The sequence below is a fragment of the Acipenser ruthenus genome, chromosome 2 (genome assembly GCF_902713425.1).
Source record: "Acipenser ruthenus chromosome 2, fAciRut3.2 maternal haplotype, whole genome shotgun sequence".
Taxonomy (NCBI): domain Eukaryota; kingdom Metazoa; phylum Chordata; class Actinopteri; order Acipenseriformes; family Acipenseridae; genus Acipenser; species Acipenser ruthenus.
In genome coordinates, this window is record NC_081190.1 from 72,301,792 (window position 1) to 72,325,707 (window position 23,916).

At 35.5% G+C, this 23,916-nt stretch overlaps 1 protein-coding gene across 3 annotated transcripts in view; it reads left to right on the forward strand.

Moving 5' to 3' along the window:
- Positions 1-23,916, forward strand: part of LOC117409320 (collagen alpha-1(XXV) chain-like) — a 190,395-nt gene that overhangs the window by 142,010 nt on the left and 24,469 nt on the right. For all 3 annotated transcript variants that reach the window (XM_059000518.1, XM_059000509.1, XM_059000514.1), the window contains 14 exons: positions 1,275-1,319; positions 2,138-2,164; positions 2,981-3,025; positions 8,695-8,727; positions 8,896-8,931; positions 11,088-11,132; positions 15,237-15,299; positions 16,064-16,132; positions 18,243-18,287; positions 19,544-19,588; positions 20,601-20,678; positions 21,787-21,810; positions 23,048-23,092; positions 23,781-23,825. In XM_059000518.1, coding sequence (XP_058856501.1) covers positions 1,275-1,319; positions 2,138-2,164; positions 2,981-3,025; positions 8,695-8,727; positions 8,896-8,931; positions 11,088-11,132; positions 15,237-15,299; positions 16,064-16,132; positions 18,243-18,287; positions 19,544-19,588; positions 20,601-20,678; positions 21,787-21,810; positions 23,048-23,092; positions 23,781-23,825 — 645 coding nt within the window. The remainder of the gene's footprint in view (positions 1-1,274; positions 1,320-2,137; positions 2,165-2,980; positions 3,026-8,694; positions 8,728-8,895; positions 8,932-11,087; positions 11,133-15,236; positions 15,300-16,063; positions 16,133-18,242; positions 18,288-19,543; positions 19,589-20,600; positions 20,679-21,786; positions 21,811-23,047; positions 23,093-23,780; positions 23,826-23,916) is intronic.

Genomic DNA, 23,916 nt, shown 5'->3' on the forward strand with positions numbered 1-23,916 from the left:
ATCTGCAACAGATTTTTTTAGTAAATGTAATATATGTCTGTGCTCCTTACCTTCAAATCCATAAGTAATCCTCAGACAGTGCCAGCACCTGTGCTTGTTCTTCGGTGTGCTCTGACACAACTGGTATTGGGCTTTCCCAATAGAGGTTCTGCAAACACTTGGACTTTTGACCCCAGAAATAATGATTTCCTTATTTTGTTATTTTCCACAAAAGACCTATATACTTTGCTATGTTATTTAAATAATACCTATGCCACAAATTCAAATTCTGGAACAAATTTACTGTGCAACAGCATTGATGTGCACATGATAAATCTTGGCTGATATGTTAAAAGACCACCTTTTAGAGAAAACAATCAGTCAAAATCAAGTAAAAATAAACATGTAAAAGAATTATAACCTGTAGAAACTCTATATACATCAAGTTTTTAAAACAGGACAAACCAGAAGGGCAATTAATATATTTTCAATGTAGCTGTCAGATAGAGTGCTTTTAATTCAGCATTTACTTCAATTGGGTGCCAACAGGATTTTGAAATGTGGAATTTTCTTTTAAAACCTGCATTCAATTTAAACCACTAGACTGCAAATAGTACAGTGAACTCTATTTAATGAAAACCAGAAACCACTTTAACTAAACTCCTAACACATTTTAAACAAATGTTCATCTTTTTCTATGTGTTATTATATATACTTATCAATGCTTTGGGTCAGGGGGAATCATGAAGCGCAACTGACTGGTTCTGTCACCCAAGTACAAAGGATCGACTTTTATATAGCTTTGTCTGTACTTTACAACCTAGTAGAAATCATCTGTAATAAAAGAAGGACATGACAAATCTGTTTTTTTGCTCAGCAAATAGGACCTATAGTGCATTTGTTTGTATTGTGTGGACATTTTTCACACTTCCTATTTCATATATTAAGACGTATTCAACTGTTACTGGTGGTGACCTACTGTGAATGAGTTCTGGGCTCTTTTTTTGTGACAATGCATAAATTGCTAGCCTCAATTTAATACCACTTTAAATGGAAATTATGTACAACTTAAATTATTCCACATCTTCCAATATCTATCTAGTGCTTTAATATAAATGCAGTTGCTACTCATTATTCATTAGAAAGACACCCAATGTGGTTGATTGTTCAATGCAAAAAGGAATAAAACTGAACACTGTTTTCTCTGTGTCTACCACCAGTAGCTCAGCAACAGTGGCTGAGAGTTGGTCATAATACATATTCCTAACATATTCCGATTCTTTCTTACCTGTTAGGGGGAACCCGGTTTGCCAGGGATAGACGGAACACCTGGAATCAAGGTTAGCCATACTTCTACTTGTCTCATGTTCTTAATGCTTTTAATATTGCGGAAGACTGCAAAAGAATTGAATTCTGCCAGTATTGCTGTTATTGAAATCTAACCCAAAGTGAGGTAATTATTAGTGAGTGCTCCAATGCAGCAGTGAATGTTTCTAGCATAATAAACAGTAGGTTAAAGCTAAACCATGAGACTTCTGTGAAGTGTGTTATTAGTTTTTGACTTGTGAGGCTTTGTTCTGCTCTTAGGTATTTAAATGCTTTTATGTGAGTTGAAAACACAATTTGTACAATGTTTAGAGTAGGAGGCTCATACAAGGAATGACAGATCTGTGGGAATAATTGAAGTTTAAGAAAACAGTCAAGATTCTTTTAAGGTTTCATTTGTACATGGATAAAAGTTGAAAAGAGGCCTGGAGATCTATTTTATTTTTTCTTCATTATTGTGAATATGATAGCTATAATTATTGTATTTATAGCCGTGCTAGGGGATGAATGAATGTTGTGTAATATTAGCAAAGCACTGTAAGTCCAGGGTTATCAGGAGATAATCCAGTGAGTTGGATATGGCTTGCTGGATAGTGTATGTCAGACTGCGTCTGAATTTGGAAGTATTTATTTTAAATTACCAAATAAAAAAAGTATTTTGTGTAAACTCTCAGGGGATATTTCAAAACATGAGCAACTGATATAACAGACCCAGACTTTAATTCAACGCACACTCTCTCCGACAGATGGAATCTCTGCAGGATCAACAGTAATGATTGCACTTTTCACACTGCCTTTTTTTTTAACGCTCATTGTTTTCTTTGTTTGATAGGGTGAAATAGGAGAATGGGGTGAAAAGGTAAGATCTGCTTAATGACTTTTAAAGCAGCTATAATATTAAAATAGTGATTTCTCAATACCATGTCTACATTCAAATTCAGAATTATTTAGATTGCAGAAGCGTGTATCTATGAGCTATGCCATGTTAAAGGCTACGTTTAACTTTGCATGTATAGCTGTTGTGATGTTTTCCCACTTACATGTCTTCTTTAAAAATTCCATTTAGAAACAAATGAGCAATTAAACTTACCAGAGTCTGCTCACATTCATTCAAATCACTGCCGAGTAGTGGCATGTTGCACAGAACTCCACACAAAGTCATGACAAAGTCACGTAATAGGATCACTCTTTATTGTTGAATCATAAGTAAAGATGAGCCTATTCAAGATCATTCGTTTTTGTAAATAATTCTAACATAATGTAAAATTACATTGCAATAAAGAACATTTACGATATACATTTAAAACAAAAAGAAGAAATTTGATCTCGTGGACTTGGTTTGTTCGATGTGGATAACTAAAATGACGATAGACCAGATGAATGTAAGGGATAGTTAAGGTTATTTGAATTACCCACTGTTGCCTCAAACCGATGGGGTTATGTCTCTACTCTTGACATACATATATTTCTAATCATATATTATATTAGAAGGCAGAAGCTATAACAGTGAGTCATATCTTATTTGGAAAATCTGAAACCACTTTTTATACACTTTGTTTAATACTTGTTTTGGCATCGGTGACTGAGAAAAGGTGTGCAGCTGCACGATGAGCCTTAAATCTGCAGTAATAAAACTTAAACAGATTCACAGGAGCAATCATGTTTACTCCCTCAGGGCAACACAGGGGAGCCTGGCCAGAAAGGGGATATGGGCGCAAAGGTAAGATGTTCAATGCAATCATAAATTAAGGGCCTTCATGCAATGCAGTCTTTTTTGTTCTGTAAAGCCATCTTAAAGATCTGGCAGTCTTGGAGCAAGCTGTTTGATTTAATCTAAAACATGTGACCTGGCTACAAGATACAAAAATCCAACTAGCTGATGAAAAGTGGTGCTTATAAAATATAAAATGTAGCTGGAACAGGTTTGATGAATTTCAATATATGTTTCTAATTCCTGCACTCTGCTGATCTGACCTGCTTCTTCCTGAGAGCCGTTTATTTTTCAAATTTAATGGAACCCATTTATCATTTAGCCTTCTTTAGTGCTAAAAAGAAAAGTACTGTATTTTGCCATTGACACTCTGGATTACATCATTGAAAGAACCATTCCACTGGAGAATGCATATGCATATGGTTGTCTTTGATCTACAGTGTCTGTGTAGTTAATCCATTTCCAATTCCTTTTGGTTATTCCAGATTCATAATCTGGGAACATGGTTGAACTGTTACAACTGCCATTATAACCACGGATTTGGATGATTTCATTTTCATTTTCCTGTACATGCGGTTTTGATTACCAGTAAATATTTATCTTTCCAGAAAAAAAAAAAAAAACTGTATTACGCTTCGGTTTACTACTTCCCTAAAATTGTCATCACTCATTTTCTCTGTAAAGCCTTACTTACTCTCATCATTAAAAATCAAATGAAAAACAGAATAAATAATAACATCTGTGATTTATAATTCAACCACACATGCATGTTTTTATTGTGTATATTATCAAAATTATTTTGGTTATTATTTATTTATTAGCAGACGCCCTTATCCAGGGCGACTTACAATTGTTACAAGATATCACATTATTTTTACATACAATTACATTATTTTGTACACATTATTTTTACATACAATTACCCATTTATACAGTTGGGTTTTTACTGGAGCAATCTAGGTAAAGTACCTTGCTCAAGGGTACAACAGCAGTTTCACCCACCTGGGATTGAACCCACAACCCTCCAGTCAAGAATCCAGAGCCCTAACCACTACTCCACACCAGTATTTCCAATAATGATTTCCATTACACGAGAGTAGATGTTAAAACTTCATGCTGATTTGAACTCGGCTCTCGCCAAGATAAGCACCAACTAAGACGTAGCTTTACAGTAAACTAATGTGATCCATATGTGTCTCCATCCATTTACGTTTCCTTCCATATGATGATGTAGATATCCTTCTGTCTGGTGTTAATGGCTGAAGTGTAATGCTGGCTCCAGGGATCAGCTTATTTTGCCTCCCTGGCGCATCCTGCTCTGTTCCATTGACCATAGGTCTTGCCAGCCAATCTTGCGTTGTTCCACACTCTCCCATCTCATCCATTCTCCCTGCTTGGCCTGGAAAATGGCCTTTATACACCTCATCCTCTCCTCCTGCTTTTGCACCTCGTTGACTACCAGCTTCCTCCTTTGAGTGCTATAGTGCTTACGTGTTGTAGTTAGGGAATCTTCAGGGATGTAATATTGATGCATAGTTTAAATTTCAACAAAATTATTCTTACAGTTGAATCCCAGAACATGCAAAAAACAAACAAAACAAAAAAAAAAACAGAATGACACTGCATGTTATAATATTGTGCAGATCTTATTGTATTTTATTTAAGAAGTATTCTGGGGGAAGAGATCAAATAGCTCTTTCACATGGACAACACCAATTAAATTGAGAGAGCCATTTATGATGAGAATACAGTATATCGCTTTGGCTTAGCGTTAAAGCTCTTATACTGCATCTTGCTATATTGAATTACTCTAGGCTGCCCCTTTGAGGGATTCTTGAACAATTTGATCTTTACTCATATCCTTGTACGGGAAATTAAGATAAAATGAATCGGGTGCTTTAAATTCCTATGGCCTGTTTTCTGTTTAAACAGTGATCATTAAAGGAAGTGCCGGGATCATTCATTTAATACAAATCTGTAGCTATAGACATGAAAACAACAGTTACATTTTCCCCATGGGTAATTCATTAGCTACCTATACATCACTTAATACACTGGACTACCAAAGCAGAAATAAATAACTCAGACTTAGAAGTAGTCTTACATTATTCTTACATAAGATTTGTATATATCAGAAAAAAATGTGCTAATAAATTGATAATTAATTTAGTGAATTATATAGTCAGAAAATGTTTTGACTGGAAGTATAGACCAATTTGATTTACGTAGACCTAGGTTTTTGTTTCATTGGTCTTATTGAGCCAAAAAAAAAAAAAAAGTTTTTAATAGCATTAATGTGTTAATGGTTGACGCATGTTTTTTCCCACAGCGCAAACTAATGTTCCCTGGCATAACAATCAGCAAGGCAGGCATTAGAGGAAATTGCTACAAAAAATAGTCATAATACAAGTGGGGTGAATAACACTGCAGGGCTTTGAGACCTCTGAAAAACCTACAGGGAGTCAGCTTCTGGAGTTTTTTAATCGTAAGCACTTATCTGAAAGCAAGCAAGCAAGCCAGCCATGGAGACATAAAAGGAGTTTTACACTGGCAAAAAAAAAACAACTTCCCAACAAACGGAAGCATGCCACCCTTGAGCTTAAATAAGCAATTTAACACAAAAAAAATATATACATTTGCAAAAAATAAGCAGTGTCATTATTTTAGTTTTCCCACACTGAACATGTCTTATCCAGTTTTGAACAAAAACAAAAAATAAGTTATGGATTCAATTTGTCAACTTGGGAAACAAAACAAATTTACAATAAAGCTTACTCTGTTGAATTTGTTCATTTTTATTGCAATTTGCAGTAACTCGTGCATTGAATTTTCTACAATACATCAGTGGCACAATTAAAAGTGAATTATACATTACAATAAAATGTAACCACAATTAAAGAATCACTTTTTTATCCAAAAGATAAGTCCAGTCCATAATACATTATAAACTATAAACTTTTCCCCAATTACAATATTAAAATTCACATATCTAATTCTAGACATTAAATGATAACACCTGTTACAAGAATTACAAATTGTAAACAACTTATGAAACACACTAAAGCAGGGCTTCCCAACCCGGTTCCTGGGTACCCCATGTCTTTTCTGGTTTTCATTCCAACTGAGCTCTCAATTACTTAACTAGACCCTTAATTGAACTAATAATTTGCTTAATCAGACCTTTTTAATTGTTTTCTGCTCCCAAAAAGTTCCAGAGTTCAAGTTACTTATAAAATGTTATAGCTAACTTGAAGTCTGCAACTGTTTAAGAGCTGAAAACAAGTAAACATATTCACTGGTGGTTAAAACTGTCAGTTGATGCTGTCTTGTTTGGTAGGGTTTCTTGTTTTTTTTTTTTTTTTTACTTTCTGGACTCGGAAGTCCCTGAAATCCCAGTGAGACAGTGAGACAGGTAGAGGACAGGGTGCCAGTCACTGTGTTGTATCAGTGAAACATAATTTATACATCTGTCATGACCTGAACTGCATCCAGACACTGTCCACATAAATCTCTGGCAATGTGTGACTTGGCATGGGAGACCTCAAGACTGTGGATGTTACCAGATGCTTCTGGCTGATGTGCTGTAATTAGAAAATGAGATTATGTCCCCAAAAGCTTGGTGTTAGGTTCTTGTCATTGAAGAGAATTTATATTAAATAAACCTTCAGAATCTTTAGTCTGTCATTACAGCTGACTATTCCAGCATTTTTATTGCATTAATTGTAACATAAGAACTTTGTAAAGGCTGTGGTTTTCTTTTATAAGTATCTTATATTTCTGTATTAAATGGATTTAAAGTAGTCAGGGTCTGATGACACCCAGGAATGACTATGAAGCAGTATGTTAGAAAGCTTGTCTGAATTTGCCAATTAGCTACCCCTGCTACTGTAACTGTTTATATGTCATCAACCATTTCAGCTTCATGTTTTAAGTCTTATATTTTATGGTTATTTGTTTTTGTTCACAAAAAAATCACGTTTCTATTGTTGAGCTTTGAATGTTTAATTTTTGAGCTACACTTGTACATTCAATTAATGTACATCTTTTGTTGAATACTGTATATGTATTGTGCCTTCAACCCAGTGTCTGTTTAGGCTAGTATGGAGATCTTAGTATAGGTCGGGTTCCCAGTATAAAATACAGACAAAGCCAGAAACATTCAACTTGACTCTGATATAAATCACAAGAGATAACTGATTTCAGTTACTAACCTGGCTCTCCAATAGAGAAGTATTTTATAAAAGATAAAACCAAATGGATAGAAGATAAGATTCAAAGAATAGCTCTGTTTTGGTCTATTGTATTTCATTTAAATTCTAATCCCTGTGTATTTTTAAAGCCACATCCCCTTTAAACAATCACTTTGTGTGGTTTGTAAATATTAACCAGTCTGTGATATTAACAGTATCTAGAAGCTGAAATCCTACTGTGTATATTTCATTTAAATATGGAAGTAAATATTGAGTAGAAAATCTGTACTGTATCTGTATGGTGCTTACTCTACAAAGCACTGTATATACCACTTTCAATTGGATAAGAGGATGGGAAACCTGTTCATGAAGAATTGCACAGGTGATATGTGAGATTCTGGAAATGCACAAGCGATTCTAGTTCAACTCTATTTAAAAAAATCACTTGATACACAGGTTATTTTTTAAACTAAACAAACTTAAAGTATGTATAAATGAGAAATCTGTTCACCACAAACTTATTATTTATTGGGCAGCAGTGTGGAGTAGTGGTTAGGGCTCTGGACTCTTGACCGGAGGGTCATGGGTTCAATCCCCGGTGGGGACACTGCTGCTGTACCCTTGAGCAAGGTACTTTACCTAGATTGCTCCAGTAAAAACCCAACTGTATAAATGGGTAATTGTATGTAAAAATAATGTGATATCTTGTAAGTCGCCCTGGATAAGGGCGTCTGCTAAGAAAGAAATTATTATTATAATACAAATAACATAAAAAACATACCAAACCCCAGCTAATAAAACTCATTTTTTCTTAGTTGGCATTTCCTGCTAGATCATGTAAGTGTCCACTCTTTCAGCTGTTGCTGGGATTAAATATAATGAGATTGAGTGATACAAGCCAGTTATTACTTTTGCTGGTTTGGTAGCTCAACAGGGGTATTGACATCGTAGAGAACATCTCCTGATATCAGAAAACCTGTACATGAGATCTGAAACCACAGGATCAACAACAGACAACATCTCAGTCTTGACGTCTGTTTTGCTTAGTTCTTGCTATTTTCCCATCACCAAGTTCCAAATAAAACACTGATCAAGCCAATTATTATTACCTTAAAGTTGTAGTTCTGTTTTTTTAGCGTAGTTGCTGATACACCCCATTAAAATGTATGTTATTTTACCGGTGCAATTACAACGTTTAAAATCGTGTTGAAATCGCTGTCGCCTAATTTTCAAAACAGTTCTGCTTAGCTGATACTATATAAAAATGTTTTGTCCTTTTGCCAATGCTGTTAGTAAGTGCAAGCACAGCAACAGATGTGAGTAGGAGAATCCAAAGAAAATATTAGCTGTTAAATACCACCCCACACCCCCACCCCCCACCCCACACCCCACACCCACACCCCACACCCCCCACCCCACACCCCACACCCACACCCCACACCCCCTTTTTTTATGTGTTTAGTTAAGTGTTTTTACCTTTGTTATTAGGGTGAATCTGGCTCATCTGCAGCTGGGATAAAGGTTGGTTTAATTTTTGCTTAATTTGTTCCCATTTAATTAATTATTAATATATAATTTTGTTACTGGCATGTATATTTGAGAAGAATTTCAGGTAATCTGGTTACCTTTTCAACCTGCTTTCTTTGTTCCAAACTTGATGTCCTTTTGCTATCTCCGTCTTTTTCATAGGGTGAACCAGGAGAAACAGGGCGTTCAGCGCAAAAGGTAAAACATGCAAGCCTTTTTTCATGTTTCAGATCATCTGTTGCGGTTTGATTGTATGTTTGTGCATTGAGTTGTGTGAACTCTTTGATACAAAAGGGAATTCTGCTTGGTCTTTAGATAAAGGGTTTTGTACAAAGAAGAGAATCACAAAGTTATATACAAAAAATAAATAATTAAATATACTTTCTAATAATGATAAAAACATTTTAAACAACCCAATGAAAACATGCATGAAAAAATCTCTGTCTATAAATGCAACAGTTAATGGATAGGGGGGAAAAGCAACCCATATGAAAATAAATATATCTGAATTATACTGCAAATTTGTTGTACTCTATAGTGCAAATTACTCAGTTTTATAAAGTCACTGGATTACAAATACATTAACCTAACCATATTTAATCAACCTTTAACAGGTGTTTTTCTCTTGAAAAAAAAAGAAAAAATACGGTAATATTAGGCTTTAAATCGCCCCTTAAAATCTTAGATACTGTTATTTTCTTACAATAAGCTATATTCATTGTACAAATACCCATGATATGTATTGCTTATAGTTCATGTTTCAGATGTATGAAGTGCCTATCATGTATGGATGTATGTGTGTTTCAGAGATTTCCTAGATCTATTTATTTTCCTTATGGGAGAGGCCTACTCTGCTCTTTGGAAACTGTACAAATAACATGCTTGTTACTTTTACACCATTATTATTGAGTTTTAGAAATAGTCTCGGTCTATTGTGTAGTTTATTAAAGTCATGCAAGCTAGAGGCTACAGGGTCATTTAAGGCTTTTGAACAGTCAGTGGCTGAAACCAACCATCTCTATCTTAAATGTTTTGTATTGATGAAAACATCTGGGAAGCAATCAGAAACGACTGTCAGGCTGCCAATCACATTTCATTTAATTACGCAGTTTAAATGACTGTGCCACACAGCATGAATTTTATATTTTAAATGAGTTCAGGCAGAAAAAAGGCTTGTGGTTAGCTTTCAGAGAATGTGCAAATTCATCACGGAGACATGGAGTGTGACTTTTATTGTAAGAGGAACTCATTCAAGGTAATAGAACAGTTTTCTGTTTTATCAAATGATTGAAACTTTTAAGAAATCAGGAGACGCAGAAAAATGTCTTGTTTTTTTTTATGAACAAAGGTCAGTTTGATGTAGCTGAGTCATAAACATTCTGTCAGACTCAATATTATCTCTGAAAGCTGCCAGTGGGTTTAATTAGCAAAGGGATAATATATTCAGAACTTAAGATTTGATTATGTTTTCATCCATCTCATTTTAACAAGAGCCCATAGTCTGAATATAATTGCTGCAAAAGGTTAAGTGGATTTAACAGTGCCTGTCGTATCTGGTGTTTTGCTAGTTAACAGACAGCCAACATAACGCCTCAAAATTAAAAGGTGATATTATGAAGGGAATATATATATATATATATATATATATATATATATATATATATATATATATATATATATATATATATGTATTCTAGTTTTGTTCTATAATCCAATAGATTTGCAATACCTTAGTAAAGTTTATATATATACACTGGTTCAATAGCTAACATGTTCCTATGAATTTGTCAGCAGCAACACAATGCAAAGCTCTCTTTTCTTCAACTAATACTAGAGATGTATTAAAACCCAGACTGAAAGAAGTACCCTGACACAATCTGTTATATATCTGTTCTGATATCCTGCCACTCCCACTTATCCTTCCTGCATTCATAATGAAAAATACTGGTACTAATGGTTCAAATTAAGGGGAGAGATCGCTGTGCTTGATCCCTACAAAAAAAAAATCCATGTTCACGTGTGTCTTTTAATGTTAAGAGATATTTATTGGTAACTTCCACCTTTTGCAAAAGCTGTTTAAAGTGACTACTTTAAATTAAATATTTATCTATGTGCAAAATTATAATAATTTAGAAGTAAAGCTTAATCAAAAGAGTTTATTGCACATGCCTAATATAGTTTATTTTTATTTGTTTTGGAGTATATGAGAAAATGATATTTGTTGTACGTTCTTTGCTATTTAATAACAGAATGTCACACCTTTTTACTGGTACCCTGTGGAAGAAGCCTGTGTATTCAGGCAGTACCACGATGCTTGAGTACGATTCTGTAACGCTTTATACTTTCCTGTGTAGGGTGAACCAGGTCTACCTGGGCTTCCCGGACTTCCAGGGATAAAGGTAAATACTACTGCCGTCTGTGCATATTTCAGTCCTGTCTGTGAGAGACCCACTGGAAGTATATGCAGATGATTCAGCTTTGGAAATATACAGTATACTGTATGTTTACATGGTTTCACCAGTCTGCACAAAAAATGCTAAGCAGAACAACATTATTCTAAATAAGATATATTTCATTAAAAAATATATAATGTGCACATAATATTTGGGTTTATATATGTATTTGTTTAGTTATTCTAAAGAAGCAAACTAAAAATATATTTCAATAGGGCTTTTTTAAATGTTTTTGTTCGCTATAAAAATGTGTTCTTTCTATACAAACAGCCTTTAATACATTTGATTAATGTACGTCAAGTATAAGTGTTTTCTTTATGTCAAGCTCAGATTATAAGTCTGTAACTCACAAATATGGATTGCAAAATTGTTGAATAGACCTATTTTCTGCAATTGAATCCAAAATACTTTACCTTACTATAAGTCAAGTATCGCTTACTGTTATCTTTAATATTCAATATAGTCAAAAGTTTGGCATTTTCTGATTTATGTGAGAACACTTAATAACTTAACATAGTGTATGATATACAAACTAAATGTAGGTTGACTATTATGATTAATTATTATGTTTCGTACAATTATGCTTTACTATCTTTAAGTCACATATTGTGCTAACTTGATGTGAACAGGCTGTCTTGTATAGTGATGTCAGGCCAGGAAGAAGTAGCACACACAGAGACAGCACTGGGGTATGAAGGCGCTGCAGCGTGTTTTATTAATAAATAAAAAGTTTAAACAAAACAGAACAAAACACTTAAACAAAACAAAAAGGCACATTGGCCAAAACAGACAGACAAACATACTAGTATCACGCTGGTATAAACCCAGCATGAATAGCAAATGTAATGATTTCTTTTAGTTTCTCTTTCACTCACGTCTCGTTCCGCCTCTGAACATACTCCCCCATCAGCCAAAGCTGCAGGTTTATATACATGTGACTGTCTCCAGATTAGTAATAAATTAATCAAGCAATCAATCTGGAGACGGTCACTTTCTGCACAGGTTTAGCATGGATGGGGAAGTTTAACCCCATCCATGCTGCAAAAACAACAGTAACAAAACATCATCTTTTATACAAATTAAACAATACGTTTTCAATAATAATACAACAAATACAAAATAATACACACACACACACACAGGGACGGGGTGTACCCTGTCACACTTGAATTTTAAAGATCCCCTTTGTCTCGAAGTGCAGAGTGTGACTAATGCAGGGTCACGACTTTCTCCCTCAGCATGGTAGCATCATTGAAAACAGCTCTCATGCTAGAAGTGTTTTTTATAGAAATAAGACACTTTGCTCCTGCAGGTTTTAGCATCAGTAAAAGCGATCAGATTATAAGTGCTGTCATAGAGAATATGTTTGTGATTGTTTTATAAAAGGGAAAATCACATCAAAAGTTCCCAGTGTTGCACTTTTAAAGTTTGTCCAAAGCAACGTGAATGCTAGCCAAACCTATACTGAATCATTGTGGGCCTTACTTTCAGTGTGCCCTAGTCATCTGGGTGGTGTAACCCCAGACTATAGAAACCTTTCGTGGGTAAGCATATAGGGGTCTAGTCATAAAGGGTTAACGCCTGTCGAAATGAGAAAACAGGAGTACATGATCGGATTTAGTCCACAGCCGCCTATTTAACGGCAGTTGCTATTCATAAGAGATAATTGAGATGCGTCGTTAAGCCCCAACGATTTTCATCTATGAAAGCTTAACGATTACCTCATTAGCATAATGTTTCCATCGGTCCTCAGAAGAGTGAACGACAGCAAAATGCTGTCGACAGCGTGGAGTTATTGAACGCTGGGTGTGCTGGAGTCTAAACTAACGACAGCATCAAAATGACATGGTCAAAAAAGTTATCTGACTGTATTTAACATATCCCCCCCCCCCCACCCCATAAATAAATTTAAAAAAAAACAGACACAAATTGTTACAGCTTTTTTTTTTTTTTTTTTTTTTTTATTAAACTCTGTTTATATAAAAGTTGTTGCCCCCATGAGTAACACTGCCTAATATTTTTTTTGTGTCTGTGTTAAGCTGAAATAATAATTGAAATAACGGATTTACAAGTGTTTTTCATTTAATTGTGTATGTCCTGCAAAGCAAAGGAACATTAACAATTATTAAGGTAATGTAAATAACCTGAACATGATCGCATCATCCAGTATATAAATCTATAGAACTATTTCCCAATTTAGCAAGAAAGGCTCAAATGTATTTGTCAGTTGTTACCAATTCTGTGGATGCTGAAAGAAGTGTTTCTTCGTATGGACACATTTTCACAGAGCAATCTAAATCCATGAAAAAAGACCGGCTTAACCAACTGACAATGCTTAAGTTTAACAGCAAAATATAATGCACAAGAACTGAGAATGGATTTTGTCTTTCACTATGAACAAACGTTTTTTTTTTACATTATATTCAAAGAACAAAACAAAACCAATAAAAACAAAACAGATAATACAAAAATGAAATAAAAAAACACAGCTAAGATATGTTACAGAATCTATCAAATGCCCAGATTCCAATAAATTGTTATATTAACTATACTGTTCAGGGATCAGTGACAGAAACAGGAAATCCATAAAAAAATAAAATCTCCCCTTCTGTTGACGAATTGCATATTTGTGCTTGGTGAGATCCAGATATCAAGGAAATGTAATATATATATATATATTTTTTAACAAATGATTTGCGTAAAAATGTACTGGTAAATTGAAACCTATAAATAATTTATTTATGCTTAAGAGTGCTCTGAAATAATATGTAAGGGTTAAATAAATGTCAGTAGCCATCTACAGTGTTCTGCTAATACCTACTTTGTAGTAGGGGGGTGAGCAATTCAAATGGCTAAAGTAATGTAATGGGATGATTGTTTAATGAGTGCTCATTATGTGGCTTACTGAGGAGGCTATATCGCCATCGTGTGGCTAGAGGACTAAATTACAGGTTAAAAAACAAGTCATGAAAAACGCAGGGCCCTAGTAATTGCCATTGGAACTTGGAGTTACTTGCCAGATGTCAGTAATATAATTTTTTAGTTTACCAGCACTTTTAGTATAATGTATAATATAACAATGCAGTACTAGCACAATGAAATAGTGATGGTTCCTTTTAAAGTGCACTTTGTAATGAGCACTTGATGATACCCATCTTTTTTTTATTTACATTGCTCTGTAAGCCTGTTGATCAGTGATTCAGAATAACCAGCAGAGGGTGCTGTACACATGTACTAATTCAAATCTGGTGGCAGTGGTATCAATTGTTGTATCAGCTTGTATACAAAGGTGTCCGGGAGTGGGGGTGGTAATTTAATTTAAAAAGAAAAACACAACAAGAAATATGTATTCATTTTAAAAATGTTACAGAAAAGCAATCTAATGCTAGTGAATTAAAATGTTTCCCAAGATCATGTGAAGCTTATATAATGCAAATCAGAATGAGATTGCTGTGGGTTGCTGTGAGTGTGATTTATTTTCTGGTGTGTTTGCTATACTGCTTTGCTCGATCTGCTTTTAGCGTGACAATTCATGGATAGGGCTTGCATTCTCTTGCTTTCATAGAACTGTTTTCTAAAGCAACAAGAAGTGTCTGGAATATATCAATAACAAAAGAAGCTGTCCAATATAAAAGCTCATTTTGGCCAGTTATTTATCATACTATCCTTATACAGCTGTATGTCCTACAATTAAATCTGGCCAAACAGAGATGCCAATTCCCCCTTCTAATCAGGCACATGTAGATAAAAGCAAAGTAACTTGACCAAAGTTGTCTTCAACCACTATGCCACACAGTTTCCCTTAACTGCACATCTTTCCTGGACAGCATATAACATCTTATCTGGACCACATCAAATCTATATTATTATATTTTCTTAGTTCAGCCCTATACTTGGATGCTTGAGTACTAAACAACAAGACCATTAGGGTTGTACAGGTTTAAGGGATTGGTGCACTAGATAAAGATGGCAGTCAGGATCTGTTTTGTTATTTGTTATTTGTAAGATGATTAGCTTAATGTATCTTTTTCTATGCTTTAAATCTTTTAGGGCGAGACAGGTTTTATGGGTCCTCAGGGAGAGCCTGGGTTACCAGGGTTACCAGGAACAAAGGTAAACAAATGTATATAAGTCTAATAACACAGTTATAGCTCATACTCATCATTGCCTTGAAGAAGTATTTATCGGCAATTCATGAATGTGTTCATTTAAAAACAAGAAAAGTAGTTCTTCCTTCACCTTTACAATTGACTACCAATCAATAGCAATTATGTCTGCATTAAGTGTTTTAAAAGCCGATTGGAAGTGAATTTTCCTCTCATCCAGGGCGCTGACATTTTTAATGCTGTACGGAGGCCATAATCTAGTTTTCATTGTCAGTCTAAGGCCTTGGTACAGCAATACAGCAGTAAAATTGTCAGTAACTCAATCATCTTTTAAAGCATTAAATGTGGAAGTTAATTGTCATTGATACTCAAGGCAAGGGAAGACAGCTTTTCTTGTTTTGAAATCAGCACATTAATTGATAGATTTATTCAATACTTGACGATAAATACTTTTTAAAGGCAATACGAGTAGGAGTATCAGCATACCCCAAGTTATAACAAGAGAGGGTAACCTCCTAAACCTAATTAGTCATACTGGAATTAAATGAAAAAAATATTATGAAGCATAACCCTAACCATAACCCTATTGCGAAATTATTCATACTATACTACAACCTCAGCATCCTCACTGAGGTTTTTCTGTTTTTTCCTGAGGTGAACCCTCTTTTAACTTGATCTTTATCCCAGCTCATTCCTTATGACACCTCCAACATCAGGTATCACATGCCATCTCTTTGCTTGAAGTGTGCTAACATCTTGTGTAATTCCCAGGGAGAAAGGGGAGATTCGGGCCCACCTGGGAAAGGGGAGCGTGGAGAAGGTGGTCCTCAGGGCTCAAAGGTCAGTATGTGTTTAGGGTTCTGCTGGTCAACCTGAACAGCACATGGGCAGTGGTTGTTCTAGTGAGGGAGATAATGGTTCTGTAGTTATAGCTATTATGTGACAAGTGCTTTGGGCTGGCCTTTTTTAAGGTCCTGTATTTTAAAAATACTGAAGGGGAGCCACTTGTAGTATACTTAAAGTGCTTGTAGCTAACAAAATAATGTTGTGCTTGCTTGGCCATTTCACCTGGAGGGTAAAATTGTCCCCACCCCTGCAATGGTTTTTTTTCCTATCAATAACCAATCAGCTGCTTCCCCTGTTGACAGACATAACTTCAGCCATTAACATACTATGATCCAGAAGACACTGCTGAGGTAATATGATCCAGGAAGTGCAAATATAACGTTTCCTGTGAAAAAAGGCAACAAGAGAAAATTGAAACTTTAAGCTTAAGCAGTAACAGATATCTTGTTTAGAAAGGGAAAAAATGTGTTTACTGTAACAGGTGTTTATTTCAGAATTGCACATTTAACATCTAAGTAGCTAAAGCAAGTTCAAAATAGGTAGGATTTATAGAATTGTTTTGTTAGCTACAGTTACTTTAAGCAATAACCACAGGACATATTGAGTGCACAAGAAGATAACAGTCTTCCAAGTGGAAAAAAATCTGAGGATTTTGTACTAACAAGGGATAACATTGTCTCCAAATACATAAAATGTGACTTCCAGTTATATCTATTATATGACCAATGCTTTGGTCTTTACACCAAACCAGCCTCCCTATTGTTACAAGGCCATCAGTATTTGACTATGATCTATGAGGTTTGTAATAATTAGCAGTCTTTGCTCTTTACCTTCTTTCTCCTCTACTGTCTGTTAACTTACATGTAGATAAGACCCTTGAAACTTTGCTCAGGCCTACCAAAGGGCATAGAGCACTGTGGCAAAGCGCCCCGCCCCTGTGTGCATTTGTGTTATGTGTTGTATGGTGCGTATGTTAATGTTGGTGTATAGATTGGTACACGGGATATAAACGGGTCTGTGTTTCACGTATATTTAAAAATTGTATATTTGTATTTAGGCACGGGATTGCACATCACGCACGTGCATTTAAAATATAATATGTGAACACGGGGTTTCACGTAATCAATTCACGTTCTGGTCTCCAAGTGGAGGCGTGGGTTCAAATCCCACTCTGACACCACGTGTCACAAAGACGGCCAGAGTGGGTGGCGTCAGACCAGACAGGAATTCAAACAACAGAGACGGTGGTTGTGATGAGCTGAGTGCAATGGCTGCACTCAGCGTTTAATAACAAATAAAAGGTTTTAAACAGTACACAAAACACAGGACACGGCACTACACGCCAAAATAAAAAGACAAACAAAACGGACTAAACACAAACGGTGCACGGAGACAAACAAACACGGTGAGTACACACACTTATCTTTACGTTTAATGATTTTACGTTCTAGTTTCTCCTCTCTCTCTCACCCGTTCTCCTCTTCCGAACACCCAACCCTTAGTGCAAGAAACGTGCATCTATATATACTGTTGTGCTGGGATTCAATTACTAATTAATTACTCACTTGAATCCCAGCACGTGAATTGATTACGTGAAACCCCGTGTTCACATATTATATTTTAAATGCACGTGCGTGATGTGCAATCCCGTGCCTAAATACAAATATACAATTTTTAAATATACGTGAAACACAGACCCGTTTATATCCCGTGTACCAATCTATACACCAACATTAACATACGCACCATACAACACATAACACAAATGCACACAGGGGCGGGGCGCTTTGCCACAAGCACATACATGAAACTAAATTAAATAAACTCTCTGATTGCAGTACTCTGTAGGAAAGTGTTTAGGCTGAAACTAAAAATGGTATATGCATGCTATTCCGTTTTGTTTATATGCTGTACTTCTTTTTTCAGATGAAAAATAATGAATTCTTGAGCTTTATCTGAAACATAATCAAGCATGTGTTGTGGTATGTTTCAGGTATACGGGTAATTGTTTTTCATAAGGCTATTCCTGATTCACCTCTGTAGTTTTTAACAAGCTTTCTCTCCTGTCTTCCCATGTTGCTTCTGTTTCTCCTCAATGATGCAGGGGGTTCCTGGGGAGGCTGGAGCCACAGGCCCCAAAGGGTCAAAGGTCAGTTTTCACAACTGGAGTGTGTTCAACAGGCAGAGCACCCCAGCGTGTTACGTGGCTTTTCCTATTGAACAATGCGCATGCAGCGAGCACTTCCTAACAGTAGTGAGTCAAGCTCAGAGCTGGCTCAAAATGGCTGACCTGCATTGTCAGTGCGGTAGCTGCAAATTGATTTTTTAAAATATGGATTTGTATGAGCAACACATGTGTGATAAGTAATATTTTTGTTGTCATTTTGGCTTTTTAAAACTGATTATGTTATTTTTTTTGAAGTTGTCATTTTGGCTTTTTAAAACTGATTATGTTATTTTTTTTGATTGTATTAGAAAAGGAAACATGGACTATTTGTAACTCGACAAATATGATTCACGTCTCAAGATGCTAAATCAAAAAAAAAAAGTGCCAGTAACTTTACATTACAAAAATACAGTAGTAATAATTACATTTAAAAAAAATACATATACACATTGCAAAACTGTTTTAATACAGTGATTTCTTGCCTGCTATTGTGAAAGTGCTCACTCCTAACAGACTCGTTCAATAACTGGCAGCAGTGTGGAGTAGTGGTTAGGGCTCTGGACTCTTGACCGGAGGATTATGAGTTCAATCCCAGGTGGGGGACACTGCTGCTGTACCCTTGAGCAAGGTACTTTACCTAGATTGCTCCAGTAAAAACCCAACTGTATAAATGGGTAATTGTTGGTACAAATAATGTCACCCTGGATAAGGGCGTCTGCTAAGAAATAAATAATAATAATAATAACTGTTACAGGGCGCCACGAGAAAGCGCTCTGCTTATTGAACGCACCCCTAGTCTTTTACCTGAGCTATTTGTGTCCTGTTGCTCTTATATGTTAATAAATACACATGACCGTGTCTCTAAGGTATAAAGCTGTTTTACATTTCTCTGTGCACACGTTTGTGTTTGGTATATGCGTTTATTTGTCAAGCGGAAACCTAAAGTTTCAAGCACATAGTTCCTTCTGAAGTCCCAGTCCATTTGAAGTCTTATTCCTTGCAGCCCTTGCTCCTGTTCTGTGAATTCGCATTTAAACGTTGACAGATCAATAAGCAATCAATAGAAGAAAACAACAAGCATATTAATAAAGGTTAAATAGTATGTAACATATTTGTTTTCAGCTTGTGGCTTATCATCTTCACTCAAGAGAGGTTTCCCATCCACTTTGCTGTCTCTGTAATTAATATATTAATAAATATCCATGTCTGACTGCTGCCCCTTGTTTTTTGTGATATAGGGTGATTCTGGAGAGACAGGTGAATTAGGAGCCATGGGGCCCAGGGTAAGCTGATAATCATATTAGGCTCTTTGCTTATCACATCAGTGCCCAATGTCCCTTCCTAACGTCAGAACTACAGTACAAAGATTAAAGCAGTGTTTTGATAGTTACTGAAATAGTTTGCTGCAACACTGACAAGACTAAAGGTCAGTTACTGCAATCTAAGCTATCAGAACTCATGTATGTTTTCTGTCTAGAGTGAGGAATGTTTGCTTTGAAAGAAAAGTCAATGGCTGCCTTTAGCCTTTTGAGGGCAGTGTTTCCCCTAGTAGGATCAGAGTATGACTAGAGCAGCATTAATCACACAAAGCTACTGCCCATTAATAGGTATCTACACAGTACAACCAACCGCTCAGGAGACCATAACTGATGGCAAGTCCACGGCATGTGGGATTCATCAAAATGGTCATTTTTGACAAGTGGTCCTTCTATTTAGGAGGTGGTCTAAGTTTAACTATATATGACAAAAAGCTGCAGCACTTACAGTTGATATAAAAAAACATTTTGAGTTTTATTAAATTGAGAAAAGTATGCCAAACTTAGCACAATAATACAATAGGAGAATTAACAACACTGAGTCATAAACCAACTCTCTAAAGCGTCTACTACTTACTACAGCTATAGCCAAAAGTTTTGCATAACGTAGAATTTGAGGATTGAAACAAAATTAAAACAAAAAATATATGAATGTAATTTAGATATTTTATTTAACATCATGTAATCGAAGAAACTACAAAATGATATCGCAAAAGTCTACCGGAAGTCATAATAGTAGTACAGAATTTCATGTTAGATTTCAAAATGTCACATATTTCAATTTTTGTCAGTTTTTTATTAAGTATATAGAAAACTACAAAGTGGTACCGTATGTAATTCATTATGTTAACGTAACATTATACAGCAGGTTTCATTCATTCGACATTATGAAGTGTATTGAAGTTAATTTTATTTTACCTGAATTGGCACATAATTTTTTTTTTTTTTTCAATAACGCTCTTTTAATGTTACAAAACAGGGTCCACCAGGGCAAAAGGGTGACCAAGGAGCCACTGAGATAATTGACTATAATGGAAACATCCATGAAGCACTGCAGGTATGTATAAAAAAGGATAGCCTTCACCTAGACCTGCCCTTCTCCTGCAAGCACTGAGCAAAATTATTGAGATCCTTGCTGTGTATCTGTCTCAAAGGATGCAGTGTGTTATGTAAAATAGCTAATGCTAATGACCCATCAGACCTACACATTTTGCAGCAAAAGCCTAAATGATGGTACTTGGCAGACTAAAAACTGGTTGCTTCTCCCCATTTGGAAATAAATATGTGTCCTATTTTATAAAAAAAAGAAGGGCCAATATTTGTATTCATGACAGTTATAACAAAAGGACTCGGACTGTCAACGTTTAATAATTAAATCTGAAAGGCAACCTCCAGATAAATAATTCCATTGTGCATATCAGGTATGTAGTAAAGCTAGCCTCAGGTTTCAAGTTAACAGCCAGTGCTTGGTAGCTTTCTACAGGCTGGATATCTGCTTCACTCACCCTGTCTTACAGGGGAACAGTAAGTGCAGTTTGGGGGGCAAATGTCACTGTACTATAAAGAGTCTGCGTGGGTGATGGACCGCAGTAAATGTACACGACTGGGGGGCATAGTTGTATAGCATTATTTCCTGCACAGCTCATAGGCCAATACTGTAGATTTTCTGGGACCTAACTAATCCCTATGTCCACCTGTGCAAATTAGGCTATACAAATACATTTTAGCATCTCTATCGGCATAATATTTCCTGTATTATCTGTTAAATATCCCATACAATGTGTCCTTAATGATCTCTTTTTACCGTTTCTGCACTAATATGTATTTGGCATGTTTAATAAAGCCACCAACATATTTGACCTGAGCAGTCATGAGCAAGGTGGATTTCTATAATGAAGCTATTTCATTCTAATTACAACAAGGGATGCACTTGATGATTTAAAACATGGAATAATAAACAGATGCAAAATAATGTTATGTGCATTGAGAATATATATATTATTATTCCATGCAACTCACGTACCCAGTAACAATTTGGGTGATAAAAGCATTTAAAAAATAAAAAAATCAGTTATGTGGATGCTTTTATAGGACATGTTAAAACAGATAGATATATTGATGTATAAATTGTAATGTTATTTTTCACTACTACATTTTGCCAACAGAGGATTACCACTCTAACAGTCACGGTAATTCACATACTCAAGTTGCATGAGTGATGTTTTTATTGTTTTGCCTTTGTACTGCATGGTACATGCTATGTTCCCATTATGTATGCAGAATGCAAAGTACTTACAAAAACAAACCGTAGCATCTGTCCTGGATAGGAAATTAGTAACATTTGACATGTCAGCAACCAAATTAAGATCTGTGCCATTTTGTGTAGAATTGGCATTGTGTAACATGGATCAGTGTGTCGATATAAACAGTAGTGCTTGTAAGTATTAGATACTCTTTCAATTATGTATTTGTCTATTACCTGTAACATTTCTTATTAAATTATCATTGACCATGCATATTTATCTTATCATTAGTCCAAAAATGTTAATGAAGAATAATATGTTTAGTAAAATAAGTCATTCAGTGTCATTCAATTACTTGGTAATTTGGTGTGCCATGTTTTGACTTCATCACAACTTCTAGATGACAATTTTGTCATGGCATGTACAAGCTTTTTGTCCGGTGGACATATTTTGACACTATTCTTAATAGATCAGTTTCAACTGCCCAATACTTGAAGGGGTCACTGTCTTCTTTTCACCCCCTTTTTCAGATAAATCCAGCAATTCTTGATTGGATTGAGAACTGGAGTTAATCTGGGCCAATGGGCCAAGAACCACAGTGTTAAAAAACATATCATCAAATCAGCATTTATTGCATGCTACTCAGGGCAATTACATTTTATAAAACATATAAATTAAACTTAGCTCTGGCAGGATAGACAGCATATAACATTCAACACATCACGAATTAACTAGTAACCCATAAATATAACCCAGTAGCATACCATTTTGTTGCATGTGCAACTGTCTTGTCTGCCCTTATCTTTTCCAAAAAGGCAGAATTGCCTCATCCAAAAGCTATGAATTAGCCCCCTCAGCCAAGCAAAATACATTTGTATTCACTCATCTAGTTGGGGTTGTCCTGAAGCTGTGTATTTTACTTGCTTTGTACAAGCAGGCATATGCATGCCTTCAATGGTAAACATAGGTGTTGCTGTTTGTACGTTTTGTTTTTCTTTCATTGTCAGTTTTTCCATTCATTACATATTCGTCAGTAAATAATAGTTGTGCATTCCCTTAATCATGTAGTATACATGTCTTTTGTGTGTGCTGTTATTTGTAAGGCAGTGTCTACAGTACTATGCTAATTCACTACAAAAATCAGAATATGTATATCAATAAATCTTTTTTGTTTCATAACTAGGGTCCCCCAGGACCACCTGGACTGCCAGGGCAGCAAGGAATAAAGGTGACCAAGCGTCATTGTACATTGGGGAATGAAGCTTTTAGATCTTACTGCTGTTAGAAACCAATTAAACAACATAACTGCATAATGCATAGTTCACACACCCTAGTCTCTGTAAGCCGCCTTAGATAAAGGTGTCTGCTAAATAAACAAATAATAATAATAATAATAACTCTGGTTAGTGGGCATTACAGTGTAGTATTTGACAACATTGAAGGTGAGGGCACTCACAGAGTGTCAACTGCAAACGTTATACCAGCTAAGTTTTTATTACAATGATCCTATTTTTATATATTATTGTTATTTCATGGCAGCTGACTTGACTTGAAAGCACGTTGTATTTGTATCCAGAAAAGCAACTTCAGAGTGAAAGACACCTTATAAAGGTTTACCACGGTATTTTTTGCAGTTTTACCAGGCTTTTCCCATGGTTATACTGTGCATTTACCATCATTTTCCATGGTTTGCCATGTTTATTAATATGCTTTACCTTACCTTGCTATTCTTTACCATGCTTTCATTGTGCTTTATTACACTTTGCTAGGCTTTTACTATGGTACATTTTTAGATGATGCATTTATTATTGATACCATTAGGCCATCGTGTGGTTTATAGTTAAAACTACATGCATTGCTGATAGGATATGAACAATAAAATAATATGTATGTTGACGTGATTGTCTTGATTACAGGGAGAGACAGGAGCCCAAGGGAATCCCGGGCTGGATGGCGAGCAGGTATGATACTCTCAATCAATGTAAAAGTAAGCAAATGTAGTGTTAATGATGATGTTTGAAAATCTAATATGATTCCGTGATTAATATTTCA